The following is a 26,706-nucleotide window of genomic DNA, read 5'->3' on the forward strand; positions in this document are numbered from 1 at the left end:
TCCTAAGAGCTACCTGACTTCTTACTGCAAGCTCCTGCTTGGCTGGTCCCATCTGGCTCTGCCCCACAGCAAGCACCCCTTGCACTGACACCTCTTTCCAAAACAGGCAACAGGGAGACTTTGGAGAGCATCTCCTTGTGAGGACCCCATGGATGTCTCCCAGTGCCTCCTGTGCCACAGCAGTGTCATTTGGAAGTGCTTGATTTGGGAGAGAGGCAACTCAGACAGCAACACCTGATTTTGCAGAACTTCTTCTCTGCAACATCTGACATTTTTGGCAATGGCTGTCGCCTCCTCCTCCTCCCAGCAAATGGGAAAGAGCAGGATGACAGAAATTCTTAACAAAGGACGGATGTTTCTAACTCTGAGAAAACAATCTTTCCCATCCCCCACACCAGTTATCTTAAGAAGTTGGTAAATTCTTTTAGCTGGAAGTGCATACCTTCAGCATGCAAGATTTCAGCCTCAATGATGGAATGTAAATTTGCTGGTGTCATAAAAAACTGAAAGTAGATTTAGAGTGCTAAGAAACATGCAGGCTTTAATAACAAGCATAGCTTGCTGTGCCACCTTTTAATAAAATATTATCTGTCATCAAAATTAGCCAAGTCTCTTAAAAATTCAGGCTTTGTGGTGTTATATTTCTGCTCTCCCGCAGTCTGCTCCTGAGCTCCAACTGTATCCACGTATAATCTATGGCTGCTTTCCAGAATCAAGTAACTACTCTTTGAATTGTAATCTCTTTAAACAAAGTTAGAGATTTCTGCTTGGCCAGCTGCCACTTTCCTCTGCCATTTTTATTTATAATGTGATCATGATGGACCTGATATGCCGTATCTGGCATAACCAGTATCCTCATCTGCAGCTCTACAAACAGTATGAAAAGTGTAACAGATGCAGAAAAGTGTATACTTTACACATGGGCTGGGCAACCAGTTTGTACAGGTGTCAGGGGCAGCTGGAGGGACAGGGATGAGGAAACCACACCCCTGTGATTATGATCACAAGCCCAGGTGAGCCAGAAGATTCAGTGATGGACAGTAATGAGGAAAAGAAAGAGAATTAGTAGTGCTGGGAGGAGGCGCACAATGGGGAGAAAAAGAGGCAGCGGGGAAGGAACGCAGTGAAAAAATGAGAAGATGAAGGGGAGGAAACAGCAGACAAACTGAGAGAAATAAATATGAAATGGTGAAAAGAAACAAGGACAGGGAAAGAGAGCCAACATGAGATGAGAAGGGAAGAGCACTGAGAAGTGTTTACATGGATGGATGCACCAGAAGCCAGGACATTGGAGTGAATCCCAAACAGCTGTCATGGAGGAATCTGCATCACATCCACACTGCTGGAGAAGAACAAGAACAGCCAAGGGTCTTACCGTGAATTTCTTGTAGAGCTCATAAGTCAGGAGAGGGTTGGGCAGTTCCCTGAAGTACAGCTTGCAGAGTGACCCCACACAGTGGATGTCCTGGAGGTAAACTTCCCTTGTCAAATCTGGGCATTGGTCAGAAACAAACTCTTGTCTGAAACAACATGGAAGCATAACAATATGGGTGAATAAGAGCTGTAGCAGGCCAGTACTCCACCCTAAGTACTCATTTACAGAGTAAATGAGAAAAAACAAATGGGAAAGCAGAGATGTCTCTTCAGGCTGGCCCAGATTGTGTCCCAAGTTCAGGGAGATGCTGAGGTTTCAAATAGTCTCCATTATCCCTAACGCAGGGAGTGGATCTCAAACTGATATAAGGAGATTGCTTTGTCCCAAAGTGAGAGAGAGCAACTCAGTATTTGCACTGAGACCCTCCTTGCCTTTCCCACTAATAGATGCAGAGGGAGACATAGCTTTTTGGGCTAATCCCTAAAATGCTGTCTTTCCCTGTTAGCAACTTCAAAGACAGTTTATCTTCTGCGTCAGTGTGGAGCTCTGTTGGCCACAGTGTGTACCTGAGGGACTAACACCAAAAAGGTATGAGCAATGTCCCTGAATCCCTCTGACACTCCCAAACGTTGCCCTTACCTCAACTTCTGTATGTTGGATGTCACTCCTGAGAGCCGGTAGATCCCATCCACGATGCCGTGAGTCTCAATGAACTCCGCACAGCTCTTCAGCACGTAAGGGACTACGAGAGGGAAGCAAAGCAAGATGTCCAGTGAATAAACACTGACAGCTCCCACAAGTCACCACAGAGGAGACAGTTCCATGAAAAAAACAGCAGAGGCTCTCTGTGGATGCAAGGAAGGGTACAGCAATGAAAGAAATACAGTGCAAATCAAAAATAGCCCCGCGGCAAGTGCAAAGTGGCCGTGAGGATATGCTGTGGTTGTGCCATGCAATGCTCATTAACATGTGACAATGACTGACCCTGAAGTCACAGTAACATAGCAGAAAGAAAGGTAGGGTTTCCCTCTCTTCATTTTTCTTCCAAAATAAAATAAAATAAGCTGTTTCATTCTAATTGAAAGCATGTGGCAAAGCTTGAGGTCCTGGGAACCTCCACCCTCCTCAGTATAGAGCTCCAGCCTTGCTGAATTGTGCCAAAAGGTCTCATTGGCTTGGATAAAAATCAGAGAAACATTCACACTTCCATATAAGCCTACATACCCACAGTTTAGTGCTCATAAATCCCACTGAGGGGGTATAAAGTTCAAATATTGACTAGATCTGCACACTGACAAAACCTGACATCGGCTTCAAAAGAGCTCCATCAGCATAACTAGACAAAGACTTAACCAGTCTTAAAGCTGAGAGGAGCCTGAGGCACAACATTTACATCCAGGCTTGGACCCAAAGTATATGTTTATTTTTTCCCCATTATATAGGTACAAGAGCCCCCCATTCTCTTGGTCAGATCAAGGCTCCCTGTCCCCAGTACTATAACAACCCAAGCTATAACAATAACAGTAAGAAAGCCCTTCCTTATTAGGTGCTAGAAACTACTGTGTATTTAATGCAATGCTTCACACAGCCATAGGCACAAGTCAGTAAATGCACAAGTCAAAAGTTCCCTGCTATAATGCTGACTCTGCTGCACTGCACATTTCAAAAGCTGTATGGAGAGAAACCAGCTAAGCCATAGATTTGACGGGAAAGCCAGGCATAGCAATTACTGCATCTTTGTGACACCCTGGAGACAATGCCTCTGGCTGGACCTTCCCTGAGCCCTTCTGCTCAAAGTTCAGGACTATGATGACATATTAACATGGGCTTCATCAGATGGCATCCAAAGACAGCCCTCCAATGACAGCCTGAACAAAAATAGTTAGACATTATTATTTTTCTTTATTTTATTATTTCTCATGGGAGTCACTGAGACCAGAGCCAGCTCATGGGTGGACCTGTCCCTGCCAAGCACTGCAGGGCACAGGCTCTGGTGGGAAGGGCTCCAAGCTTGCACCCACCTCAGGGGCACACTGCTACTGAGCCAGTCGCTCAGGGAAGGGCTGCCCTTCTGCCTCCTGACTTGCTGAGGGAAGTAAAGAAGAAGTCCTTTCATGTGTCCCTTCTCTTGTTTTTTAGCCAACCCAAACACAGGCATGCACAAAGTCCCAGTGATTACTTGGAAGTCTGAACGGTCCAAACAGACTAATTCTTCTCAGCCAAAGGAGCTTCTCCAAAACACCAGGGAAAAACTGACTTTATGGGTTTTATGAGCAGGCACTCATAACATGGGTACATTGGTGTGTCACACTCAAAGCCCTTGTGCTGATTTTCAAGACCCTCAAGCTGTTGGGTGGAGCTCATGGCAGAGGCCCTAAGCCTAAACAGTGTTCATGACACCATGGAATTGCAAAGAGAACAGCTGAAGCCTACAGAGTGAAAGCTTTGTCCACAACAGTAACAGAGCTATGGTATTCTCTCCTCATGGACTTTGGAGGGGAAGGTGCATCAGACCATTCCAGAGAGGAAAGAACCTGGGAAGCATTCCTTTCAGTGCATGCAACACCTACTTGCTATGTGGGCTGAATGGTGTGGAAGGAGACAGAGAAAAAAAAAAAAAAGATGTACTAATTTTCGTTAATATCCTTCCAAGAAAAGTCCAAGTGACACATCAAAAAAAGAGGACCTTCCTATCTCTGAGCAAGTCCTGATTAACTGCAGTAGGGAACTCAGATCATATGATGATGAGAATGCTAAAAAAAAGAAAGATAAATTACTTCAGGCCTCATTTCCATTTCTGGAAAATCAGGCTTAAACATCTTTATGGCAGAAGCTATGCATACATGGCATATTAAAATTTCCTTCTTGGTAGGGGTCTTGGAATAAATGACATGTAACCAGCAAAAATGAAAGTTAGGCAGATCCATGTCCACCTCAGATCTGTCTGGGTGAGGGAATAGAAACCATTGAACTCCATGCAACCCAAAAAAAGAATTAATTGAACAGAAAACATATTTGATCACGACAGCCACATGACAAGGTTTGTCTAAAGGTTAACAGTCTTTCATGGAGACAAGCCTCATATGATGGTGCCTGGCTGCCAAAAAATGGGGTACATGCACAAAGAATGCTTTATTAGATACTTTTTAAAACCTCAGTATTAATAATAAGAACACCAACTAAAAATGCAGATAGTGATGTTTGTTGTGACTAATTTGACCTCTTGAAAGTAAGACCTATTAAATCACACCATTTTTTGGCTGAGTTCTAAGTTTCCTTGGAGTAAAGTAGGTCAAGAGGCCTTAGGCAGGTAAGCAAACCCCCTATACAGAAGAAGAGAAGGCTGCATCCCTCTGTTGAGGACTGGTAAGCAAAAACATGGGCCTGAGGGGAACAATCTGCAGCAAATGTATAAAATTCAACCCATTTTTAAAATTGGGTGAAAACTGCACAGCAGGGACAACCTATAGATTGCAAATAGGCAATATACGCTGAGCTCTGCCAGCATCTCTTACTGCAGCCCCGCATTTTTCCTTGCTTTTCCAACCCTGGGCTTCTCACTTATCTCTGCCAGTGCCCTTCACTCATCTTGTACAAGATTTCCTGCCATACCAGGTCTTTGGCTCATAGAAAGAGAAAGAGTCAGTTATGCCAAAATTTGTGGCAGTTTTGTGATGTCAAAAAAAAAAAAAATCCCATAGAGGACACTTTTCACTTGCAACCGAAAATTACAGACTTTGACCTCAGATCCCTGGAGGTGAAGGGACTACATTGACTTCCTGCAAATCAAGCCCCTAAATGCAGCACTTGTATGGAACTGGAGCACAATAAATGTTTTCTTTGAGCAGGACCTGTAGCTCTGGCATTCCTGAGCAGCTCTGATCTCCTACAAAGCTTAGCCTTTTGGGCTGTTGGGGGTGGTGAGGTTAGAGCAGCAGTGAGCCGCTCTCTCCCACTTCCAGGAGTTTCTGACCTGGTAGGATTATTTCAGACATGGCTCCTGATGAACTGAGGCTGGGATCAGCCCTGAATGGAGGAAGGTACAGGCTCTGGCATTTGCTTTACAGCAGGTCTCTATCAGAGTCACAGGGCATGTAAATCACAGGGCTGGGTGTCTCCCACGGGAAGATCAGACATGGATGGGGATTTGCAGCAGGGACTGTACGTGCAGGCACAGAAAGAAGATGGGGGGCAGGGAGTCCAGTCTTGACACTCCTATAATTAACACTGTGCTGCAAGCTTAGGAGGCTTAGGAGCTGGAAGGGGCAGCTGGTGTCACACAGACCCTGCTTGTTCTGCCAGACAGCCAAACTGTCCTCATTTAAAACTACAATAGAAACCAGATGGAGGAGGACAAGAGAGCGTGGAGCAAGGCACCAGTCAGAAGGGAAATTGAGTTATAAACACTCTGCACACAAAAGACAATACTTCTCTTCCCCTAGACAAAAATAAACCAGAAGGGCAGTCACAGTAACTCGTTCCACTCTCACTGGGTATCACCTCCAAGTTCAGTGTGCACCTTCACCAGGGTCTTTTCCAAGACAGCCCATGCCACCTCCTTTACAGGTGTCTGCTACTCTCACTGGGTCAGGCACCCCTTCTCCTCCTTCTGATCCCCCCAGCTCCCAGTGGAAGCAGTGGGCACTGAAATTCCCACCTCCCTGCCCTGCTGGCTCTCCCTTCCCAGCCATGGTGCTGCCACCCCCCAAACCTCCCCACCAGCAAGCCAGGTGCCCATTCTTTGCCAGCCTGGCAAAGGCTCCATCTGGCACCGGACTGAGCTCTTTGGATCCCCAAGCAGCCCAAGCTGGAGAGGTCACTAAGAAAAGAGGGAGTGACCCCATCCAGTGACCAGTGGGAGGACGGCCTCCTGGCCTCCCACCAAAGCCAGCAAAGAGCAAGGAGGATGCTGGTCCAGCAGGAGATGCAGGCAACATCCTGGCCTTCAGTGCCACCTTCCAGAAGAAACTCTGAGTGTCCATGGGCTACAGAGGGACCCAGGGAGGAGGCTGCTGAGTCAGACACCCTAACCAGTCAGTGTGAATAGTTAGACTTACTGCCCAGTTAGACAGTAAGTCAACTAACCTGGACAGGGCCATGTGCTCAGGGTGCACTGCACTGAGCTGGACTGAACAGCAGCACACTGAATTTTCTACTTTATCCTTCTGTTATTTTCTCAGACTACTCCTTGTAAGGATAAGCACTGCTGACAGACATGCTCAGAGCCTCCTTGGTTGCTGGTTTCTGCCACATGGTGGAGGTTTTATGTCCTCTCTAATTTTATTTTAATTTTAGTTCAGCTATTGGGAGGATAAATGCAGACCTTTCATTTCACCTGGAACACCAACTTTTTGATTTTTGACTTGCAGGAAATAGTTTGGATTTTTTTTTTTTTAATTTCCCCTCACTATGAATCCTGCACCATAAAAAAAAAAAAAAAAGGTTGCAGACATTTTTATTTCATCCTTTTGGTTTTGTTATACATAAGTATTTTTTTAAATTGTCTTCAATGACCCTCAATAGTAGTGCATGCTTCCTATCATGCTATGTCAATACCACGACAATAAAGGTCAAAAGTCTCCTGTTTCAATTTAAATTACTAAAATAGAAAATACTTCCTTTTATAAAGTGTTTCAGTCTGTACTAAGCAAGAGCTGTTATTTTGTACAAAATAATAACGAAATAGAACAAACTAATATATTCAGTTGGCCTCCTAATCACAGGAAAGAAACAACATTGTACAAATGGCAACATACTTGATCATCAGTATCTCTGATATGATATTTTTCTGCATTTCCTGACTTTCTACTGTAAATCACGAGTTTTAAAGCTGATTCACTATATTTTTTTTTCTTTTTTGCTGACATGGCCTGATTTTCACTAGGCATAAGGTTGGTTGAGAAACTTGAAAGCAGATCAAGCTGTGCTCTCCTCCCTGCAGCTCACCCGAGCCCTGGTGCAGCACATCAGTCACAACACCAGATTTTCTCCCAGTGCACTGCCCTAACCAGTGGCAGCTAAGGATAAATCCTGCCTTCCCACCACATAGCATTTCCTTTGCCTTCCACTGCTTCCTTGCCAGCACCAGCCAGGGATGGAAGGGACCACAGCGTCCAAAATCCATGCAGAGGGTCTCTCCTGCTCAGAGATTAAAACGGCAGAGCTGGGAAAGGGGATGGTTTGCCCTGTCAGGACATAAATGCTACAAGGACAAAGCTTCAGTTTCCAGGATGTCTGTGCATACTTTTCACCTGCACTAAATTCATTTTGCAGAATAAAAAAAAAAAAAAAAAAAAAAAAAAAAAAAGAAAAAAAAAAGCCAAAACCTGTTTCACTCTCAAATTCCAGTGTTGAATTTGGCTGTTAGCTGTGGCCAAGCTGCCACAACCCCTCCATACACACACACACCTGTATTTGAACAGCATGACATAGTAAACAGCACCAAACCAGCTTAAAAAAAACCACCTGGGTTTGTACAATTCACCTTGGCTTCTCTCCTTTAGCTGCCATAAACACAGTTTAAAGGGATGAATGGTTGGCACCAAGGTGATCCTGTCCACATGGGCAGCACAATTTATTCACTGTGTAAGTCACACACTTCATGTGTTTTTTCCCCTCTGCTTCTGTGAGAAATGGCCCTGCAATGTCACAAAGGTTATCACAACAGTGCCATTCCCTGTGATGAAAGCACTGTCCTGTCACAGTTGTGATTTTGTGGGCAAAAACGTAGGAAAAACAGATCTCAAATCTGTCAGATGCTGCGAGCCATCACCCTCCATGGCCTGCGTGGGAAGTGGAAACACTGAGTGCTGTTTGGGATGTGCCCTTCTAATTCCAAGCACACACATTTCAACACAACCTGCAGGCTCACACATTTCAACACAACCTCCCTGCCTGGGAGTTTGAGTGAAGCCAACGGCACCACCATCAAGGATATTTTTTCCCCCCATTGATATTATACCCAGCTTACATCTAACATATCTAAATAAGACATGTAGGAACACCTGATTTTCCAGAGCAGATCTGACAACTGTGATGTTTGAAGCAGGAATGAAAAAGCCCTTGGCAGACCCAGCCATCTCACAGACAGCACACATCAAAGAGAGCCTAAGAGAAAGCACTGCCAAAGCAGGCACTGAATGCTGACTCTCAGCCCCGGCGGTCACCGTGCCCCTCTGAAATGTGACTTCACCTTGACATAGCTGGCAAATTCTGTCACGCAGGCACTTTTGAAAGAGGTTGTACTAAATACTAGAATAGTTTTGTTAGGAAAACATCCTGCTGAGAATTTCCTGCAAAAAAAGGACCAGATAACAGAACAGGATATCTCCACTCCTGGCTTTTATGACTCTGTGGTACAACCACCTCGGAAAACAGTGGCTCAGGTTCTGCATGGCAGGTCAATGAGCTGTGCACATCCTCAGCTAACCATTCCAATCCTAACAACCCTGATCCACAGCAGATTAGGGTGGATATTGTACAGCATTTTGTTTACCACATCACAAGCAATCAGGATAAATAATTCTGGAGATGGGAGTAACTGGATAATTTATGCTGTGTCTGGGAATGGACTCGGGTGTAAGTATATAAAACATCAGAATAGTTTTGGAGCTGCATGTAATGAATTGACCTCTGTCTTGGTAAATGCCTAGATGCTGTGATGATAAGCAAGCTGTAAGACAGGAATTCTGCCATGGACCTCGATTCTGGTGACAGGTACCAAAACCAGTAACAAATCCAAAGGCTGCACCAAATGATGGAGTGCAGGAGAAGGGCGATGCCGATGCTGCAGCTCAAGGGAACTGGGACAAGCAACCTCCAGGGAAGAGCCCAGGTAAGTGTTGGGTGATGGGATGGAAAGCCAGCAAGGCAGGCTTCATCTGAAGTCTCTTGACAGCCTACTGTCTTTCATCCAGATTTATAAACAAGCTCATGGCATGTTTTCTGTATCATGCTTTCCTTTCTTCTTCTGCTCTCCTCTTAAGCATAGAAATCCAAGTAAGCCATGCTAACCCACTTAACTGCTGGCAACAAAGCCCCAGATTGCATGGACTCCGTAAGTTTCTTCCTCCTCTCACCAGCTTTTGGTCTTCATGTTTTTATTTACAAGAGCTTCAGAAGAAATTTAAAAATCAATCACATCTTTTACTTGGGCCTGCCACCTGATATAGACCTGCTCATTTTCTTACAGTCCCAAAATTACTGTGGAGGCAACTTGTAAGCTTTAACACATGCTTCTTGACTGTTGTAAGGAGGTAGAACCCAAAATCTCCCTCATCACTTTGAGATTCCTACATGGGATTATTAGGATCAGAATCAGGACAGCAGCAATTCAAGGGGATCAATGCTCCCTACCTGAGTGTCAGTGTTAGTTTGTCCCTCGGTCCTTTTCAGCTTGGACTCTAGTGTGCTAGGCAATAGGGATTCCAGCTTTCTCTTTATAATACAGACTTTTGGGGCTGTTAGAAGGAAATTCTGAGTGCTTAGGTCTTGATGTGCACCTGAAAAATACCCGTGACTAGTTAAACAGTTTTGAAGTCCTTTGTACTGTGCCCTTCACAAACACCATCTCCATACACTGAAATCTGTAGCAATCTCCAGAGGACATGGAATCTGCCTGCAGCTTCTGTGCTGCTCTGTAATGATCTCCCACTGCTCGACAGATCCTTGCTTCCCTTTTGTAGTGGTGGCATGGTGGTGACAAAAGCAGCTAATTCCCAAATAAATGCGATTGGAAAGCTGCGGAAGAGACAAGATGAAGCAAGGACTGGGCTGTTATCTCAGGAACACCCATGCTGCAGCAAAGTGGGCTGCTCTGCAGTTCTCTCTGCTGTTCTTTTCCAGGAAATTTCTGGAATGTGTAATTTTCCTTCAAATGTGCAAGGAGAGGATGGAGGCTCACCAGCACTAATGGTTCTCCTTCCATGCTTGCCACACGTTCACAAGCATACATGACAGCCACTCCCAAGGTTTAAAGCACACATCCAGCTGTGCCAGCTAACTCAGGATGGCAGTGCCAATGAGCTCAGGTGTGTAAAAGGGAGAACAGGGGCTCATCACCCCACTGAGAGCCCAGGTTATCATTCAGTAGCAAGGTACAAACTAACAGAGAAGCTGGTCCTGGACCAAGCCCTCATGTGGAATTAAAACGGCATGGTTGAATCTTACAGAACTTAATTATATCTTCTCCCTTCTTTTTATTTTGCCCTCTGTCACACTGATGGACTGATGCAGACTGACACTGGGTTATGCAGCAATGTTCTTTCACTCAGGCCTCTCCCTGATCTTGCCTCTAGGGCTCTCCTAGTCAAGAGTGGTACAGCAATTTCCAGAGGTTATTCCAAATGGGCTGTTTTACAGACAGTCAACAACTTAGGGCAAAGAGCAGGAGAAATCACTGAGGATCATTACATATCACAGGGAGACAGATGAGGAGCCTGAATGCAAACCCATGAAGGCTGCAAATGAGAAGTGAAAGGCAAACGAAAACAGACTTTTGCTAAAAGGTAAATAAGGCTTTATGATTTCGGTCTGATTGAAAACAAACATGCAAAGGCACTAGCAATAATCAAGCATTATAATTTGTAGCCAAGCAGCATCAAATCCATTCCATCTTTGCTCAGTTGCTGAGCATATATTTAGACTGACTGCTTTCATTGCCAGGTTGCCTGGGCCTGACCCAAAGAAACACACTCATACAAAAAAATCCCATTGGACTCATCAGTATGTTCCACAAAAGAAAATAGGATCAATTTGTTCTACACCCTCTCACCTTTTACTGAGACATGCAAATACTAGCAAAGGAGGTATACAAATGACAGAAGCATTTTCACCAGCTTTACAGGAGCACAAAATGATGGTGTGAGTTTCAGCACAGATTGGAGAATTAAGACTTCTGCTGGCAGTGGAAGGTCACCTAGAAATGCTCCCCCCAACCCTGCTCAGAGGAGGCTGAAAACAGGTCAGTATTTCTCTGAAGAGGATTAAGCTGTGGGTGACTGGGATTGCTGATGCTTTTCTGGTGAAACAAGGTGCTGCTCTACCCATCCTAAATTATGCCCAGGTATATGATCACAACAGTCTGTGGGCTCAGTTTCTGGGTCTGAAAAACATGGGGGAAATTCTGCCAGAAGCAGCATCTGATCAGACACACATAACTCTACACAAAAATAAATGCATATATCAGCAAATAAATGTGTGTGCATACATATACACAAATGAATGTATTTTTACACATACAACTATGTTTATGTATGTATGTGTGTGCATGTGTGAGGTTTCATGTGCATTACCAGGAAATTCTTCTTAGAGAAACAGATGGGTTTTATTGAGTTGTCAATCAAAGCCTAACAAAGTCAAAAGATGTGAAAGTCATGTTAGGCCAATGTCATAGGTCTGGGGGACACATCAGGACATGTGGTCCTCCTGCTTGTTGCTGCTGAAGGCTTTGCTGGGTGAAGCACTCACCCACAGCCAAGGAAAGCTATTGGTCTGGGGGATTGCTGCTCAAGCATGCAAGAACATCGGCATCAGCAAGTCCAGAACCAGTCTCAATGGACTTGTTTATCTCAGTGATTTAGTTAAGAAGGGCAGCCCAGGGGATATGGGTCATGTTGGCTACACCTTTTCTTCTTCAGAGGCTGCAGTACTCTAAAGTGTATTCTTACAGCTACGCTCACAAGGATTTTGTTTTCCTTTCCATACACCAGGGAGGGTAAAGAGCTCAAGAAGAAGCTGCTGAGCAGCCTGGCTCAAACATCTGCATGTGGTGCTGCTCCTTCAGGGCTTCTTGCAGAAACAGCAGGGAGCGCAGCACTGCTCCATCTGCCAGCCTTGTGGCACATCAGGGCTCACATATGTTGCAAGAGGGCAGCTTGCTCACTCTCCAGAGCCTGAGAGAATCAGCAAGGACAGCAAAGGTGGCAGAACAACATTTGCAGATGGTGTCACAACGCCTCCCAGCCCTCCAGAGGCTGAGCTGGGCTAGGATTGTTTAGAATGTTTCCTGCCAAGCTGTTTGTGTCTGTCCACCTCCACCTAAGGACGTCAGCACACAACTACTGAGATGCACCCAGAGGACAAGGAATGGTTTCTCCAAGGCTAAGTTGCAGGGACTGGACTCTGCAACTGTCTGCCAGAGGTGGAAGGGCATCAGAAATAGAAACTAACTCTGTCAGATGGTCCGGGATGAAAGGAGGCACAATGTTGCTTTTAAAGACACTGGTAAAAGAGGAAAAGAAATAAAGCTGAATAAAATACTCAGCATGATGGTATCTCCTTACTTCTCAAGAAGGCTTCTATCCCCTCACCTAGTAAGGACAAGTCAGGAAAGACATCCATCTACACAACACTTTTCTTTGTACTCACGAGGCCCTTCTGCTCCCAAGTCTTTCTGTCCCCGTGTCTTTCTGCACAAAAAATCTTCCACAGGGGATACAAGCCCCTTGCTCCCTTCACCTCTCAATAAACATGCATGCCAGGGGTTATCAAACTAAGGGTCATTCTCAGTGCTAACAATAGGAAAAAACCCAATACCAAGCAGTTACTAAAGCAGTAAATCTAATCACTTGGCAATTGTATTCCTCGGTTTCCAAGCCCCCCAACAGATTCCTGATATATTCCATATTTCACACTTTATTTTGTTTTCCATTTTGCAAAGGGCAGGCTCTGAAGCAGTATGAAGAAAAACAACTTTCCTGCTCCCCCTCCCCCACTTTTTTCCCCCCCATGCTATCTGGGCTCCAAGTCAGGCCAGGTAGTGCTTATCATTTCCTCTGCACAGCAAACACCAGGGTGCATGCGTTTCCTGCTGGCTGGTCCTGAACTGCGAGCTGACATTGTTTTCAAGGCCCCCTCTCTCAGAGGCAGGAGCAGCTCTGCTGCACAGCTCTTCCTGTTGATGTCAGGCTCCTCTTCCTCCTAAAGCAAATGGGCTTCCTGACGGCATCTGTGTCCTTTTCCATGAGGACTGGCAGGAACCATTTTCCTACCCAATGGCAGGGAAAAGAAAAAAAATAGTACTGGAGAAAGAGATGTAATAGGGAGGAGCAGGGGTGGATGGGTTTTTTCCATACTTTTTCCATACTTTTTTTCCAAGTAGTCTTGGAGAACATCTGGGGTCCCTCTCAATGAGGAGGAGGGAGAAGAGATAAGAGGTCAAATCAATACAGTTATGTCTTAGGGATGCTGGTATTTGCAAGTAGCAGAAAATCACTTATTAGCAGAGAACATCAGAGACTAATTACAGCTGCCGATTTCCCACTGCTAAGGAATGCAAGCTCACAATAGAACAGCTACAGCCACAGCCCCTGCGTTCCAGCAGCGCTGTCATAAGCTGTGGAAAATGCCAAGACCTTTACACCAGACTATTGCCTTCCTTTTTATTCTCTCAAATGGAGGAATCACTACCACTGCCAGTGCTGTTTCATCAGCAGTGGAGAAAATGGGCGACGAATGTGCAGAACACAGCTCACACCAAACTGAATCACTTCACTTCCACGGACTGCCGCTGTGTGTGTCACTGCCACAGCAGAGAAGAGGAAACCTAACCAGACATCATTTCAGGCCTCCCCCAGCCCACGGTATTCAAGGTTTGCACTGTCCCATTAGAGATGCCAATGGGCTTGTCCCATCTCCCACCAGGAAGTCTGCAGTTTGCTGCACAGTGTAAGAAACAGGCATGGAGCCTGTGGCTACAGGGACACACAGCAGGGCAGAGGGTGAGGAGCACAGCCAGAGGGTAACAGTGCTGCCTGCCCTTCACAGGATTTCAGCCATGAGGGTCCCATGGCCTCCCTCACAGAGCAAGGAGTTGAGTCCCCTTAGGACATGCACCCCAGCAGGAAAGGGCTTCTCTTGACTGGGGAAATGGAGCCCCCCAGCATTTTCTATACCACATCCATACCACTGCAGCCAAACAGGTGGGGTGGGGAGGGTGTTTATTGAGGAGTGCACAGCAATAACCAGAATAGTACCTGTCTCTTAGCAGACTGTCTAGAACTAGTGCTCCTAATTGTCCTCTGGGATGAGTCATAAGTATATGTTAATAAAATACATTCTTATAATGTGATATTCTCCTTTTTTTCCTATTTGTGGCCTAGTCACCTTCCTGAGACACTGCAGTAACTAAGCAAAGGACTATACCTCCAATTTCTGTCCGCAGTTTGCCACAAACTAGAGGCCAACAAAATTATTCCAGCTGTATGCAACTATAGTCAACAGCAGATGTGGCCCCAAGTCTGGCAGAGCCAGCAGAGCTGCAAGAGAGTGAACTGGGGCTTAGTTTTCCTCACCAGAAGAAATTCTTACTCAAGGTGCAGTTGCAAAATCTTAAATTCTGGTGAGGGTGTAAGACGCAAAGGAAAAAAAGCCCACCTACATTCATTCTCCCAGCAGGAGCTGGCCAGGGCTGCTGAAATGTGCAGTGCTGACTCTGGAGCAAGCATTCCCAGGCACAGAGGGTGTGCCCCCATGGCTGAAGCTGTGCCAGTGCTCACACACCACAGTGGGATGGGGAGCTGCTGTGGCAGCAAAATCTCCCTTGGCTGGAGGGGGGCACAGGAGACACCAAGCCCATCGAGCCCACATCTTCCTGCCACCCTCTCCCCCTCTGCAAGCACCGCCTGCTATTCGTGAATGAATTACCTCAATCCCTCTTAAGCACTGTACTGACCAGGAAAAGGGCGTGGGGATTATTAATGGAAAAATCCTTGAGTCTCTCAGCCCTGCAGCGTGGCTACAGTTACAAGGAAAACAGGATACCAAGCGGCATATAGGGAGGAGGAAGAGAAAAGGCTCAGAAACTCTAATGACCTGCAGGGATTAGCTGGGGAGGAAGAACAAAGTGCTGGTGGTGAATAGGCACAGCTGGCCCAATGACCAGGGGAGAAAGGAAGGCACACAGCAGTGGTCTGCACAGGGAGGCACGGCATGGAGGGAAAGAGCTGCCTCTGGGTGATCAAGGGCTTGTAGCCATGAGTGAATGGAACTGTGAGAGGGTATTACAGAGTAGGGAAAACATCCTAACGCTGGGACATAGTATCATGAAGGATTGCCTTCTCAGGGACACGGTGGGAGGCAGGCTTCCTGGATATTCAAAATCCATCAGGAGATTACTCTAAACGGAATGGGTCTGCACTGGCCACTGAGACAAAGACAAAACCATCTCATCAGCCTTCCCATGTCATTATCAGGTGGTGCCTTTTAAGCAACAGAAAGATTCCCTGGAAGAGTTTGCTGAGTTAAAGGAAAGCATAAGTGCCAGCACTCACTACAGCAAGGGACGACCATAACCAGCAGCTGGAGTTTAAATTGGATACTAGAGCATGTGGGAAGAAAGGCCACTTGAAAATCATCCAGCTGAAAGATTTTCCAGTAGGAAAGTGTGCATTTCACAAAATCAAAATGTTTCACCAGAATGCATGGATTCTGTTCAATTTTTCAACCAACACTCAGTTACACGGTTTCTAGAAGGTGAAATATATTTACTCCTTTATTGATATCTTTCACTTAATCAAATCTTTTGGAGAATTTTTATTTAGGGGTAGTTTCTCCTATTTTATTCCAGTTCTGGATGAAAGGAAGTCTTGTGGTAGGGGAAGATGGAGTACAGTGCAGTGCAAAACAGGAACCAGCTCTAATGGACATTGAGTGATATCATCAAGGCCTGCCTAGAGTTTGCTCCTCTCTGTACACTTCTGAGGATGGCAGCACTGTTTCTTGCAAGCTGAAGCCCAGAACATTGCATGTGTTTCTTGTCAATGAATGAGAAAAAAGGAGGTGAGTGTCCTATGGTTTGCTTTTCAACCCTCAGGACACAAAACCCCCTCATTTGAAATCTTGCTTGTATGTCACGTCCCCTATTGTGAGGATAAAACCTCAGCACAGTCTCACAAAATGTGCTTTGCTTATGTCAGCAAAAATCTAAGCCCTCGGCAAGGAGTCATGAATTAACAGAGGATAAGGATCATTCTCATCCCATAGGTACAAACAGGAGAAACAGAAATGATTTGTCAGCCTGAGTCATACACTGAGATAGTGGAAGACCTAAGGTTAAGAGACAGTTTTCTCGTATCTCAACTCCTGGCAAACAGAAACTTATGTTCAAAAATTCAGAAGGTGGTAAAACATGCAGAAATTGCAACTGGTTTGTCAGAATCACTGACCCAGAAAGCTGAGTTGAAAATCTCACACAAATGTGTTTTTCTGGAAGAGGATCAATTTCCCCCAAGCTTCCACCAAACCAGAAAAAATCTCCCTAACCAAAGTTCTATCCTAAACCAGAACATACAGGCTAAAACCTCAGGAGATTTGAATCAGAGATCACTGATCAGATGGTCAGAGAAACCTTTTGGGTTGTTTGTCCTAGAAGTCAGTTGGTGCCAAAAGGCCAGACTTCAGTAGCCCTGTTCCTGGGAATGTTTGGAGTTGGTCCTGTGTTTTGTGGCTTGGTGTCACTTCTATAATTCTTTTCTTTTTTTTTTTTTTTTCCTCCTGAATGGTTGTCTCATAACTGAATACCACAATAATAGCAAGACTGTATCAAGGGGTCATCTAGGGAGAAACAACAATATTTCTGATCATTTCAGGGAAGAGAGGTTGGGGGCGGGGGGTGGGTGAGGAGAGGCCTGAATTCCTTGCAAAAGATGCTCTTTCTGTTTGCATATCAGTTATACCACACTTCTTGCCTTCCTTGGCTACTGACTTCCTCCATCTCCTCAGCTACCCATTGTTTTTTTTTTTACCTTTCATTTTAATTTCACAGCACACTCAGTTTTCAGCATAACTTTCTTTCCCTGGAATTCAGACTCAAGCCCCACCTTTGGGACCTGGATGGAGGTTTAAAATCCCTCCCCAGCAAAAATGCACTTGCATCTGGCATTTACCATTCAGGCCCGTATCTTCCAACTGCAGCTCTAAACTGCATCAAAGACTTTTGTTCCTAGCTTTTGTTCCCGGCCCTTGTTCCCTTCTCTGTTCCCTTGAAATGTCAGCAAGCATGATGGCTTTGTTGGTGCCGTCAGGGTGGTCTGCCCGCTTCCCACGCCGGCCGCGCGCGTTGGCCAGCCATGGAGCAGCCAGCAGGTTACTGGGTGCCTCCTCTAGGGTGTTGCTGTTCCTCACACCAAAGCAGGGGCCTGAAGCAGCAACACTGCCATGAAATCAACAGAAAACAAATCCACCTCCAGCTGCCCTGGCTGGCACGAGGACGCGTGGACTGTTCCAAACCAGCAGCTGCTGATGCTGCCAGGCACACAGGAAAACCATGCTGGGGGCTCAGCGCTCTCCTTGGATATTGGGATGGGCATCCACTCCTTCAGACACATTCCCTGCTTTGTCTGCAGGAAGAGTCCAAATATATGCATTACTTCTGCCTCCTGAGCCAGCTGACTGCAGGGCTGTCAGAACTCAGATCTCATGGCTGTTCTAGCTCTGCTGACTTCTCTCAAATCCAAGGGTATGTGTGTCAGGGTCAGGATAGGGTGGCCAGGAATATCCTGCCCCAGAGACCTCCTTAGATGCCCCCAGGACTGCTCTGAGATGACCTGGGACCTCCCTGAGCCATGCTGCTCCCTGTAAGATTGCAGGAGAGTCTGTGCTGAGCCCAGTAGGCTCTGGCTGACCTCAGGGAACTGCCCATAAAATGTGTCTTCCTGCTGTCACAGCATCCCAGGGCAGAGTTCTTGGAAGGAAAGGGGAAAATCAGCTGAAGCAACTAGCAACCACAGGCCATTTCTTTCTGCCCCATCACAGGAAGCATTTTTAGCCTGCACTCCCCAGTAAGGGTTGCCCTAGCATTGCTCCTTGGCCCACATGAAGTCTTTGTACCAAGGGGGATCTTCAGGGCTTCCAGGGCTTTTGTCCTGCTCTCTCTCTCTTCTTTGCCCACCAATATGCTGCAAAATTTTGGCCATGGCTTCTCAGTTGTTCTAAAATAACATGTTTGGTGTTTGGCTTCAGCATGAGAAGACTGAGCAAGGCTGCTCTACTGCACTTTCCTGGGAAGCATTGCAGTAAGGATGTGATCCAATTTAGGAATGAGCTGAGGCTCTTCCTGCTCTCTGCTCTGCTTCTCTCAGGTTCAGTTGATCTTTTCCTATCACAATGCTTTTTCCCACTCTTTATTTTCCATTAATTTCCTTCAATTACAGAAAAAAGGGACCCTGGCCAAAGAGGAATTTTGCTGCAAGTCTCACAAAAGTTCATGTTTGTCTGCAGCTTAGTTTCATTCAAGGAAGGTCATTCTGTGTCAAGCACACTCAAATCAGACAATGCCTTGTCTCCAGGTCTCCAAAACCTCCTATCCAGACACTGTCATTGAAGCTTTCAACTTGGACACTGCTCTGATCCATACCCAATCTCACCAAGAGTTTCTCAGCAATCTGAGAAGAGTGCTAGGCCAACACAACCTACTTCTCCTGGAACTGACGGCACCACTGTCTTCAATGTCAAATGCAGCAACTTACAACAGTCAACCTTCTGTGGACAAATCCACCTAAAATTTGGTTATTTTTTCATTCTTTGCATCAGTTAAGTTCTGGTGCATTCCTTGGACATCCTTGGAATTAAGTCATGGCTCACTCTAGTAGTAACAAGGAAAGTGTGAATGTTGCAGAAACACTTTGTCACAAGAGAGATTTGCAAGTATCCCCATCGCATAGAAGTTGCCTTTGATCTGCTGTTTCACTAACCCAAATCATAAGCCCCTTTATGGCTGGGAATACTTTCTGTATATCCAGAGCTGAGTACTTCCATACCAGTTGGCTGCAGTATCCCAGATTTATACTAGTATCACTGAGGTCAGAGGCTGGCCCCATGCCATGCAGGCTGTGCCTCAGGAAGAGCTCAGTGGTGAAAGGCAGCATGCTGAAAAGGAGGCAAGGAGTCAGAGGCTACAAGGTGCTGGAGAAACCTTTCAGAGCCACAGTAACAAAATGAAGACACTCTTCCTCTGACAGCATGAAAATCCCTTAAACTGCTTGTGTCCCACTGCAAGAGACTCTGTGTATGGAGAGCTTGAAAGGACACACGGAGTGATGAAAGCCCCGTGCTAGGAAAGGCTCGTGGCACAACATACAGACAAGGGGTTTGCTCCTAACTGGATCCCTTGGCTTGTACAGCCCTTCTCCATCCAACTTTGCCACACTGCTCTGCACAGCCCCCTCTACTCCACAGCTTCACACACCAGAGGATGCTGGGCAGGGAACATTCAGTGAGGCCAGCTGTGCCTCTGGCCCACCTGAGCAGCAGATGAAAGAAGTTGCAAGGAAACACATCAATACAAATCCATGAAGTGCAGATACAGCTGCCAAGGCCTAAAGACCAGTGCCCTGGTCCCCTAGGCACAGATGGCCCCATGTGGGGACTGGTTTCACACACAGCATTCAGGTCATCCCAGTTTCTAAGAGAGCTCTGGGCAGAGATGGGAGACAGCTGTATGAATCCTACACATAATGCACTTCCCTTGATCTGAAATGCTGGGCATGATGGCATGATTCAGCTGCATAACCTGGTTCATAAACCAGTTTGCTTTGCAGAATGCAAGCAGATATCTGGGTGGATGATGTCCTGTTGGACTAGGAATGGAAGGGGAGATGGCAAAGCGGGTGGGAGTCACAGTCAGGTGTACACAGGCAAGCTTGTCCTGTTCAGAGAAAGCTAAGGAAAAGTTGCAAAAGATAGCAGTGTTCTCAGGAAATCCAGTTTTGAATCTGGCTTGCCTCACCCTGACCTGAGACTCCTTTATAAATTACATCAGGAAGGCAGCACTGGCCAACAGAACACAACAGCTAATCATAAAATGTGAAGAATATCTATTATGTGCTCAGCTAGTGACATTTTAAAGCCTATAATTTTTTGCATCTGCAGTCTCCTGGCCTGTAGTATTTATTCTCTTTTCCCTTGGAGCCAAGCTAGAGACAGACTCAGATAAAAATCCTGAGATGAACACCCTGTATTTCAGGGAAATTGAAGTCAGGCGTCTGTACTTCAAATTCAGCCCTGATCAGAGCAATCTGAGAAGAGTAAGTTCAAGAAATGAACAGGGCTTCAGAGAGGCATCTTCAGCTCTCATTTTGGCCAAGACACAGCAAAGGCTCCAGAGAGCTCCAGAGTGTAATCCAGCAGGCTTCTGAGATATGCAAAACTCAAATGCAACTCAAGTCAGCTTTGTGGGCCTGCAGACCTTTGCAGACAACAGGCACGAGGTCTGTTTCTTCTGACTTCAGGTTTTGTTGGGGATATTTCTTAACTTCAGTTTGGTAGCACTTGGGTAACATCCATCCTCCTTTGCACAAAAGCCTGGGCACTCCTGATAGGAACCTTTACAGAGGGTTTGAAAAAAAGCCATTGGAAAAACGCGAATTCAGGAAACAGGAATGTTATAACCTTGCTAATGCAAAGGCAAAAGCCATTGTGTGCACACAAATTTAGAAGCAGCAATGGCAAAAAACTTTGAAGGAAAACAGCAGTGATTTTTATTATTGCCTTATATGAGTTCAGAATGTTGCACAGTTAAACAAAGCAATTATAAAGCTGGGTATTTAAAAATACCTAATGTTTCACAGTCTTCCTTGAGATGAATCAGGTATCCAAACATCTGGGGATTGCAACATCCATCAGGAAACACAGACAGATGAGACACATCAAGACAGGAAGGTTTAGGGCTGCCATCGGAGAGACAAGGAACAGCAGGAGATTCCCGCAGCTCCTTTTGGGTCAGAAATGTTAGTTCTACATGAATGTGTACACTAAACAAAAAGAGGAAGAAAAAGAGAGAGCTAAAAAAGGTTTTAGCAAGTCTCCTGATGTTCTGTGTCTTTCTCACTTTGCTCTGATGTCTCTGTACATGTCACTGGTTGGCAGGATGACTGCTTCCTGATTCATGATTTCATATTTAATTCTTTCTATATAAAAAGAATTTAAAGGAAATTATTACAAATAGTTTGGCCACACTGCATCAAGTCACTGGAAACTATTTCTTTATCCCTGACGTTCTCTTTTTCTTTTTCCCTCCTTTATTTTTTTTTTCTCCTTTAAGAGAGAAGTTAGATGCTTTCCTAAACACTTTCCAGACTTGAGCTATTCACATATTGCATGTGGAAGGCAAACACAGCCCAGGCCTGGAAGAAAGACTCTCTCATGCTGGTCACCCCAGTAGCTTGGGGCATTGCAGGCGGTGTCCTCAGCAGTGTTTCCTTTCAGAGAGCTGTGGCTGCATGAAAATGCTTTGGGTGTAGCAATCCTGTGCTCATCCCACAGGCACTTCATGAAAGAGGCAACTGTTCCATGTTGGGAATTCAGAGAAACCTCTGGCCAGCAGTGGCTGCTGGAGGCACCCTGATTAAAGCCCCATTGTTTTGCCCACTCCAGCTAAACTGCTCCCTGATGAAGCCTCCGTCTGTCCAGTGGTTTGGGAAGAAGCAAATAAGTAAATAAAGTCGTTGCTGGGAATAACAAAGACTGGAGGAAGCAAGGAAAGAGGAAGCAACCAAAGAAAAAAACCTTTAATGCACTACATTTCTCAAAGGCATATGTCCAGGAATTGGGTTTCTGGACTGTGTTTCTTTTGTCTTTCTGACTCCTGGATCTTGCTGTACTAAGGGCTTTGAGACACTAACAAACACTTTGCAAACACAAGAAGGGGTGTTGCAGGAAAAGGGCGTTGAGATCATACTTAATCAAACTTCCTTACATTTTGATAGCTACAGTACTGCTGTACAAGTCCATCATCTCTTTGCCTTCACAGTTCCCCACAGCCAACACAGCTGAGCCACACTTCAGGCCATGACCTGTATCCTGATTTTAGTATATGGCTGACCTGTTTCAGAGAGAAGAAAACTCCAGGCTAAATTCATATTCTTGCACAGGTGTGTCTCAAAGGGGGATGAACTGAATGATCTAAAAGCAGGACCATGCTGGACACTGTAAAATCAGAGAAGTTTTGATTCATAGCACAGGCTTCCAAAGCAAAGGAAGCTGAAGCACCACATCCTTCAGCAGGTGATGAAGATGAGCACATTTAAACACTGAGAGCTTGTACAAGCAAGGCAAAGCTGCTCTTGTCCACATCCATAGACTTTGGAACCAGTCAGAGACTGAAGCTCATTTTAACATCAGTTAGGCGCCAAAAGGGGAATGAAAAAATGTAGTTAGCTGATTAAAAAAACCGTCACTTGCAATGTAGTAACTCAATGGCATCTCCTTTGCACTTCATAAAACCAAAATTGTTCAGAGGGCTGAAACAAGTCAGAAATTATTCTTTTACCGATTGCCCTGTCTCACTTTTGGGTAAATATCTGGAAGAGGAGTTTTGTATAACAAGCATGGTCAACACTTAGAGCATGTTCCTGTCTATCTTCCAGCTGTCTGTACCCAGAACAGTGTCTCTTCCTCTGTTCCACCCCCACTAACAAAGCTGCCACGATGTTGAATTTTCTTCCCACTTACAGCCCTCTCTCTTCCACCATTCATTGCAGTCTCCATTTGTTCCAATACAGTCAGTTTTGCCCTCAGACTAGTTTTTCCAGCCTTCGCCTCCTCCCTTTCATGCATGTTGGAATTTCCTCACATGCTTTTCTCCATACTACTTTTGCCCTTATTCCCTTTTCCCATTCATTTCCTCCAGTGTCCTTTTCCATTTCTCTGCCACACTTCTTTCCTCCCAGCTGTTTCTTTGGATGCATTATCATTAACTTCTATCCATAAATTAAGGTTGGGCCTGGTCCTAAAACCAGAATCAATCAAAGTTGCTTCAGGCAACTTGTAAGGGGCAGTCCTATCCATGAGTCAGTAACAAACCCATCCCATGGTGTGCAAAGGGAAAGCTGTGTTGTTGCACATTCTGCCTTCTAAATCAGAGACTATAAAATGAAGCCTTGCAGAAATTCTTTGAAGTGTTTTTTATTTTTCTGCTTGGTTTCCTTTTTTTTTTTTTTTTTTGCAAGATTAGCAGAAGCAGCCTGGCCAAGCTCCAGTCTAGGGTAATCTCTTCTGCTATTTCAGATCCATGCTGAATTGTTTTTTCCATTTCCTAAGCCCAGAGGTTAGATGGCAAATGGCTGTCATGTTCTCTTCAAAGCTGAATTGTCACGTTTTGGGGCAGAAGCCAAGTCAGAACGAAGCACTCCAAGCATGTGATACCACCCTGGTGCTCCTCACACCTCCTTCAGAGCCTCTTGGTATGGAACCTGCTGAGAAAGGCAAGCTGGCTGAGTCCAACCCTTCCCTGCCGTCACTCTCAGCCAATGTGTAACTCCCCAGAGCTGCAAGAGCCCACTTTTCAGTACTGGGTGATGAAAACAGCTAGGACTCTTCCCATTTAATAACAACAATAATGGGAACTTTGCACCAAAAAGAAGGTGATACCAGCGTCATTTAATCACTGAGGGAGGTAGGATGTGGAAAAAGAAGGAGTGCCCTAAGGTCTCTCATTGAGCCAGGCACTGGCAGGAGCAGAGCTTGCCACGGCCTGTGGCATGCCACGGGTGGGACCCCTGCCACCTCCTTCATGCAGTTCCAACTCCAATCTGAGCAATTCAGCCCTCACTGGTGCACAAATGATGGAATGCAAGGAGAAAAGCAAAAGGTGCGCTTTTAAGCCGCTTACATCTCCAGCAGCTCACCAAACCAGACGGGAAATACAGGTAGCCAAGCTGAGGCTGCGAAATCTCCCTCCACAGGTGAGCACCCATTGTAGCCACCAGCCCTGCCTCGGCACAGGGCATGGAGTGGGTGGCACTGCCCAGGGTGCACACCGAGCTCTTCCCAATTTTTCAGGCAACTGCGCTGCTGGTAGCTCACAAAAACACAGCCAAAACTGCTGACACGTGTCAAATTCCCCAAGCAGCGTTACTGGGCCAGCCAAGGGAGTCTGAGGAGCCATCTGGCCAGGGACACGGAGCCCACGTGTCAGGGAGTGGCCTCTTGCTCCCAGGGCTGGGATAATTGGACATTGTTCAGCATCTGAATTGTCGCTCTGTTGGGCTGTGGGCTTGGCTGGTAGGGACGAGCTAATTACCATGCAAACTGCTGAGGGGAGGAGAGGGTCAGGGAAGGCCCTCACTCTTCTCCTGCCCCACAACAAACAGAAGGGTTTTGTGCCCCCCAGCGCCCTGAAGCAGAGAGGGGAGAATGAGTGGGAAAGTAGAGGTGAAGGGAGAAGCCCCTTGAGCTTTCCATTCAAAACACAAACATGGGACCCCTGTCAAACCTGGCAGCGAATTTTCCTGCCATACACAGAGTTTTGTTTGCAGTCAGTTCCTTGGGAACCAGCAAGCAGTCGTCAAAGTTGCCCAGAGATCTCAACAGCTCATGGTGCCACATCTGTTACCTTCCCTTCCCTGTCCCACATCAGCCAAGGTGCTGTTTTTCACCTCCCCAGCCCAGCCAAAGAGCTGAAGGTACTGCAGAGACAGGGCTGCACTGAATGTCCCAATCTCCACCCTGCAGTCACCACAAGGTAAAGTCAGCAGTGCTGCTGCTGCCAGCCACTTTTCAAGGAGGCAGGGCTGGGAAAAGGGATAGGAATAAGGCACATTACAAGCTACAATATCTTTCCTTAAGCACAAGAATTGATATCAGGTGCACCTGCACTTTTCCTTGAATCACAACTATTCAAAATCTTTTCATACCCTGAAAGCATGCTCTGTCAAGAGGCAGGAACACATTTTTCTAATTTTTCCATTCTCCTAAAGAAAACATGCACGTGTCTTTCCCCTTTTTCTACCAAAGCTCAATTAGATCTGCTTCACAGGTATATAATGTTGCAAAGAAAAGCCTTGCAGTCACCCTTTGTCCGTCAGCTAAATCCTTCCACCATCCTGCAGTGAGTTCAAATCTGCAGTGAGAGACGCATGAAAATCCCAAACAGGGAACCATCATTAGGGCACGGATAAGCCTCTAAAGCCCTTAGGATCCAGAGCTGCAGTTCACATCTGTTTAATGCCCAAGAGCTAATATCAATTATTTAATGAGTGCCTTACATCCTGAAATATTTCACAAACTGCAAAAACAAGACTCACTCCACCCACCTCTAGGCTGGGAGGTGGCAGCTGTTGAGCCAGGCAGAGCAGCACTACATGACAGTTTAGGACACTGGATAAAAAAACAAATCCTAGCTCCAGCAGAAATTGCTTCTGCAAAGGAAAAGACAGAGCACAGCATGTGCATTTGTAAAAGAGACACTGTCCTCTAGGAAACAAAAAGATAAACCAGGGATTTTTTAAATATTGGGGTCCTTGTTTTACCATGTGCCCAAATGGTAACATTTCCCCACATGATGCCTAGACAGCAACTTGACAGAGCTGAATCTATGCTTGCCATCTTCTGAATCACCCACCCCATTCCTGTAGCAGATTTATTTGGGCCACTCCCATGCAAGCACTACCCAGACATAAAAACCTGCTTGGGGTGTAATTGCTGCAAGCGTGGCTTAAAGCTGAGCAGCGGCACACTCACTGAGCTGCCATGCTGAGGGGCCTCACTAGCATCCAGTTAATCTCCTCAAATCTCATTATTGCAGCAGAGTGACAGATGGGTGTTTTAGCAGGATAGAAATTAGGACTAATTAGGACTCCTAGCCCTCCTTTGTGTTTGTCACATCAGCTCCTCCCTGCCCAAGCAGGTTTGTGAGCAGTGATGGAGGGCTGCCTCCAGCACCGTGTTCTGCCTGCCACCCTGAGGAGGACAGCAGGCACTGGGTCACGTACACCCACCTGCTTTACAGATGTGGCTGCAGGGGATTCCATTCCTTATCTAGGTTCTGGCAAGTCTGGAGGGTGACCCCAAACTGAAGTTACTACCCTAAACTGAAGTTACTGGGATATGGAACTGAATTTCCTGGCTCAGCTCCCGTTTGTGGCTTTACGCAGCGAACCTCAGGCAGCAGTGTGTAAGTCGCTATCGAGCCAGGAGGGAAGAATGATGGACCCAATGGATCAAGACCAGCTCTTCTCATTTACTGCTTCTAAGCCTGCCTTGGGCACAGAGCTTGATGTATTGACTTTGGCAACATGTGCATACTGCCATCCTGGCAATAAAGTCATCAAAATGGAGAGAGACGGGGAGGGTAGCACAGGGGGAGGTAAAAAATAACAGCTAAGCAGGGGGAACTGAAATTATTTGAGAGAAGGGAGAATCCTCCATGCCCCCTCTGCACCCCTGAGCCATCACCTCAGGCCAAACCCCACACTCTTCTTAGAGATTCCAGGACATTGGTTTTAACTTTCTTTTTTTTTCTGCATTCCTCCTTGTTGTACTTCTGGTTTCCAGTCGGGACTGGAATGGAGAGAACAGGATTACAGAAGGAAGTCTGTTGCTCTACTTTTCTGGCT

At 45.9% G+C, this 26,706-nt stretch overlaps 1 protein-coding gene and 1 long non-coding RNA gene across 2 annotated transcripts in view; one reads left to right on the top strand and one right to left on the bottom strand.

Moving 5' to 3' along the window:
- Positions 1–26,706, bottom strand: part of ARHGAP31 (Rho GTPase activating protein 31) — a 60,267-nt gene that overhangs the window by 22,482 nt on the left and 11,079 nt on the right. The window contains exons 2-3 of the mRNA XM_063148363.1: positions 2,015–2,117; positions 1,376–1,520 (exon numbers count right to left, since the gene is read on the bottom strand). Of these exons, the coding sequence (XP_063004433.1) occupies positions 1,376–1,520; positions 2,015–2,117 (248 nt within the window). The remainder of the gene's footprint in view (positions 1–1,375; positions 1,521–2,014; positions 2,118–26,706) is intronic.
- On the top strand, positions 8,760–12,148 carry LOC134415108 (uncharacterized). Its single transcript, XR_010026939.1, has 3 exons — positions 8,760–9,209; positions 11,212–11,336; positions 12,085–12,148. It is a non-coding gene; the product is annotated as an uncharacterized LOC134415108 (long non-coding RNA).

The sequence above is a fragment of the Melospiza melodia genome, chromosome 2 (assembly GCF_035770615.1).
Source record: "Melospiza melodia melodia isolate bMelMel2 chromosome 2, bMelMel2.pri, whole genome shotgun sequence".
Classification (NCBI taxonomy): domain Eukaryota; kingdom Metazoa; phylum Chordata; class Aves; order Passeriformes; family Passerellidae; genus Melospiza; species Melospiza melodia.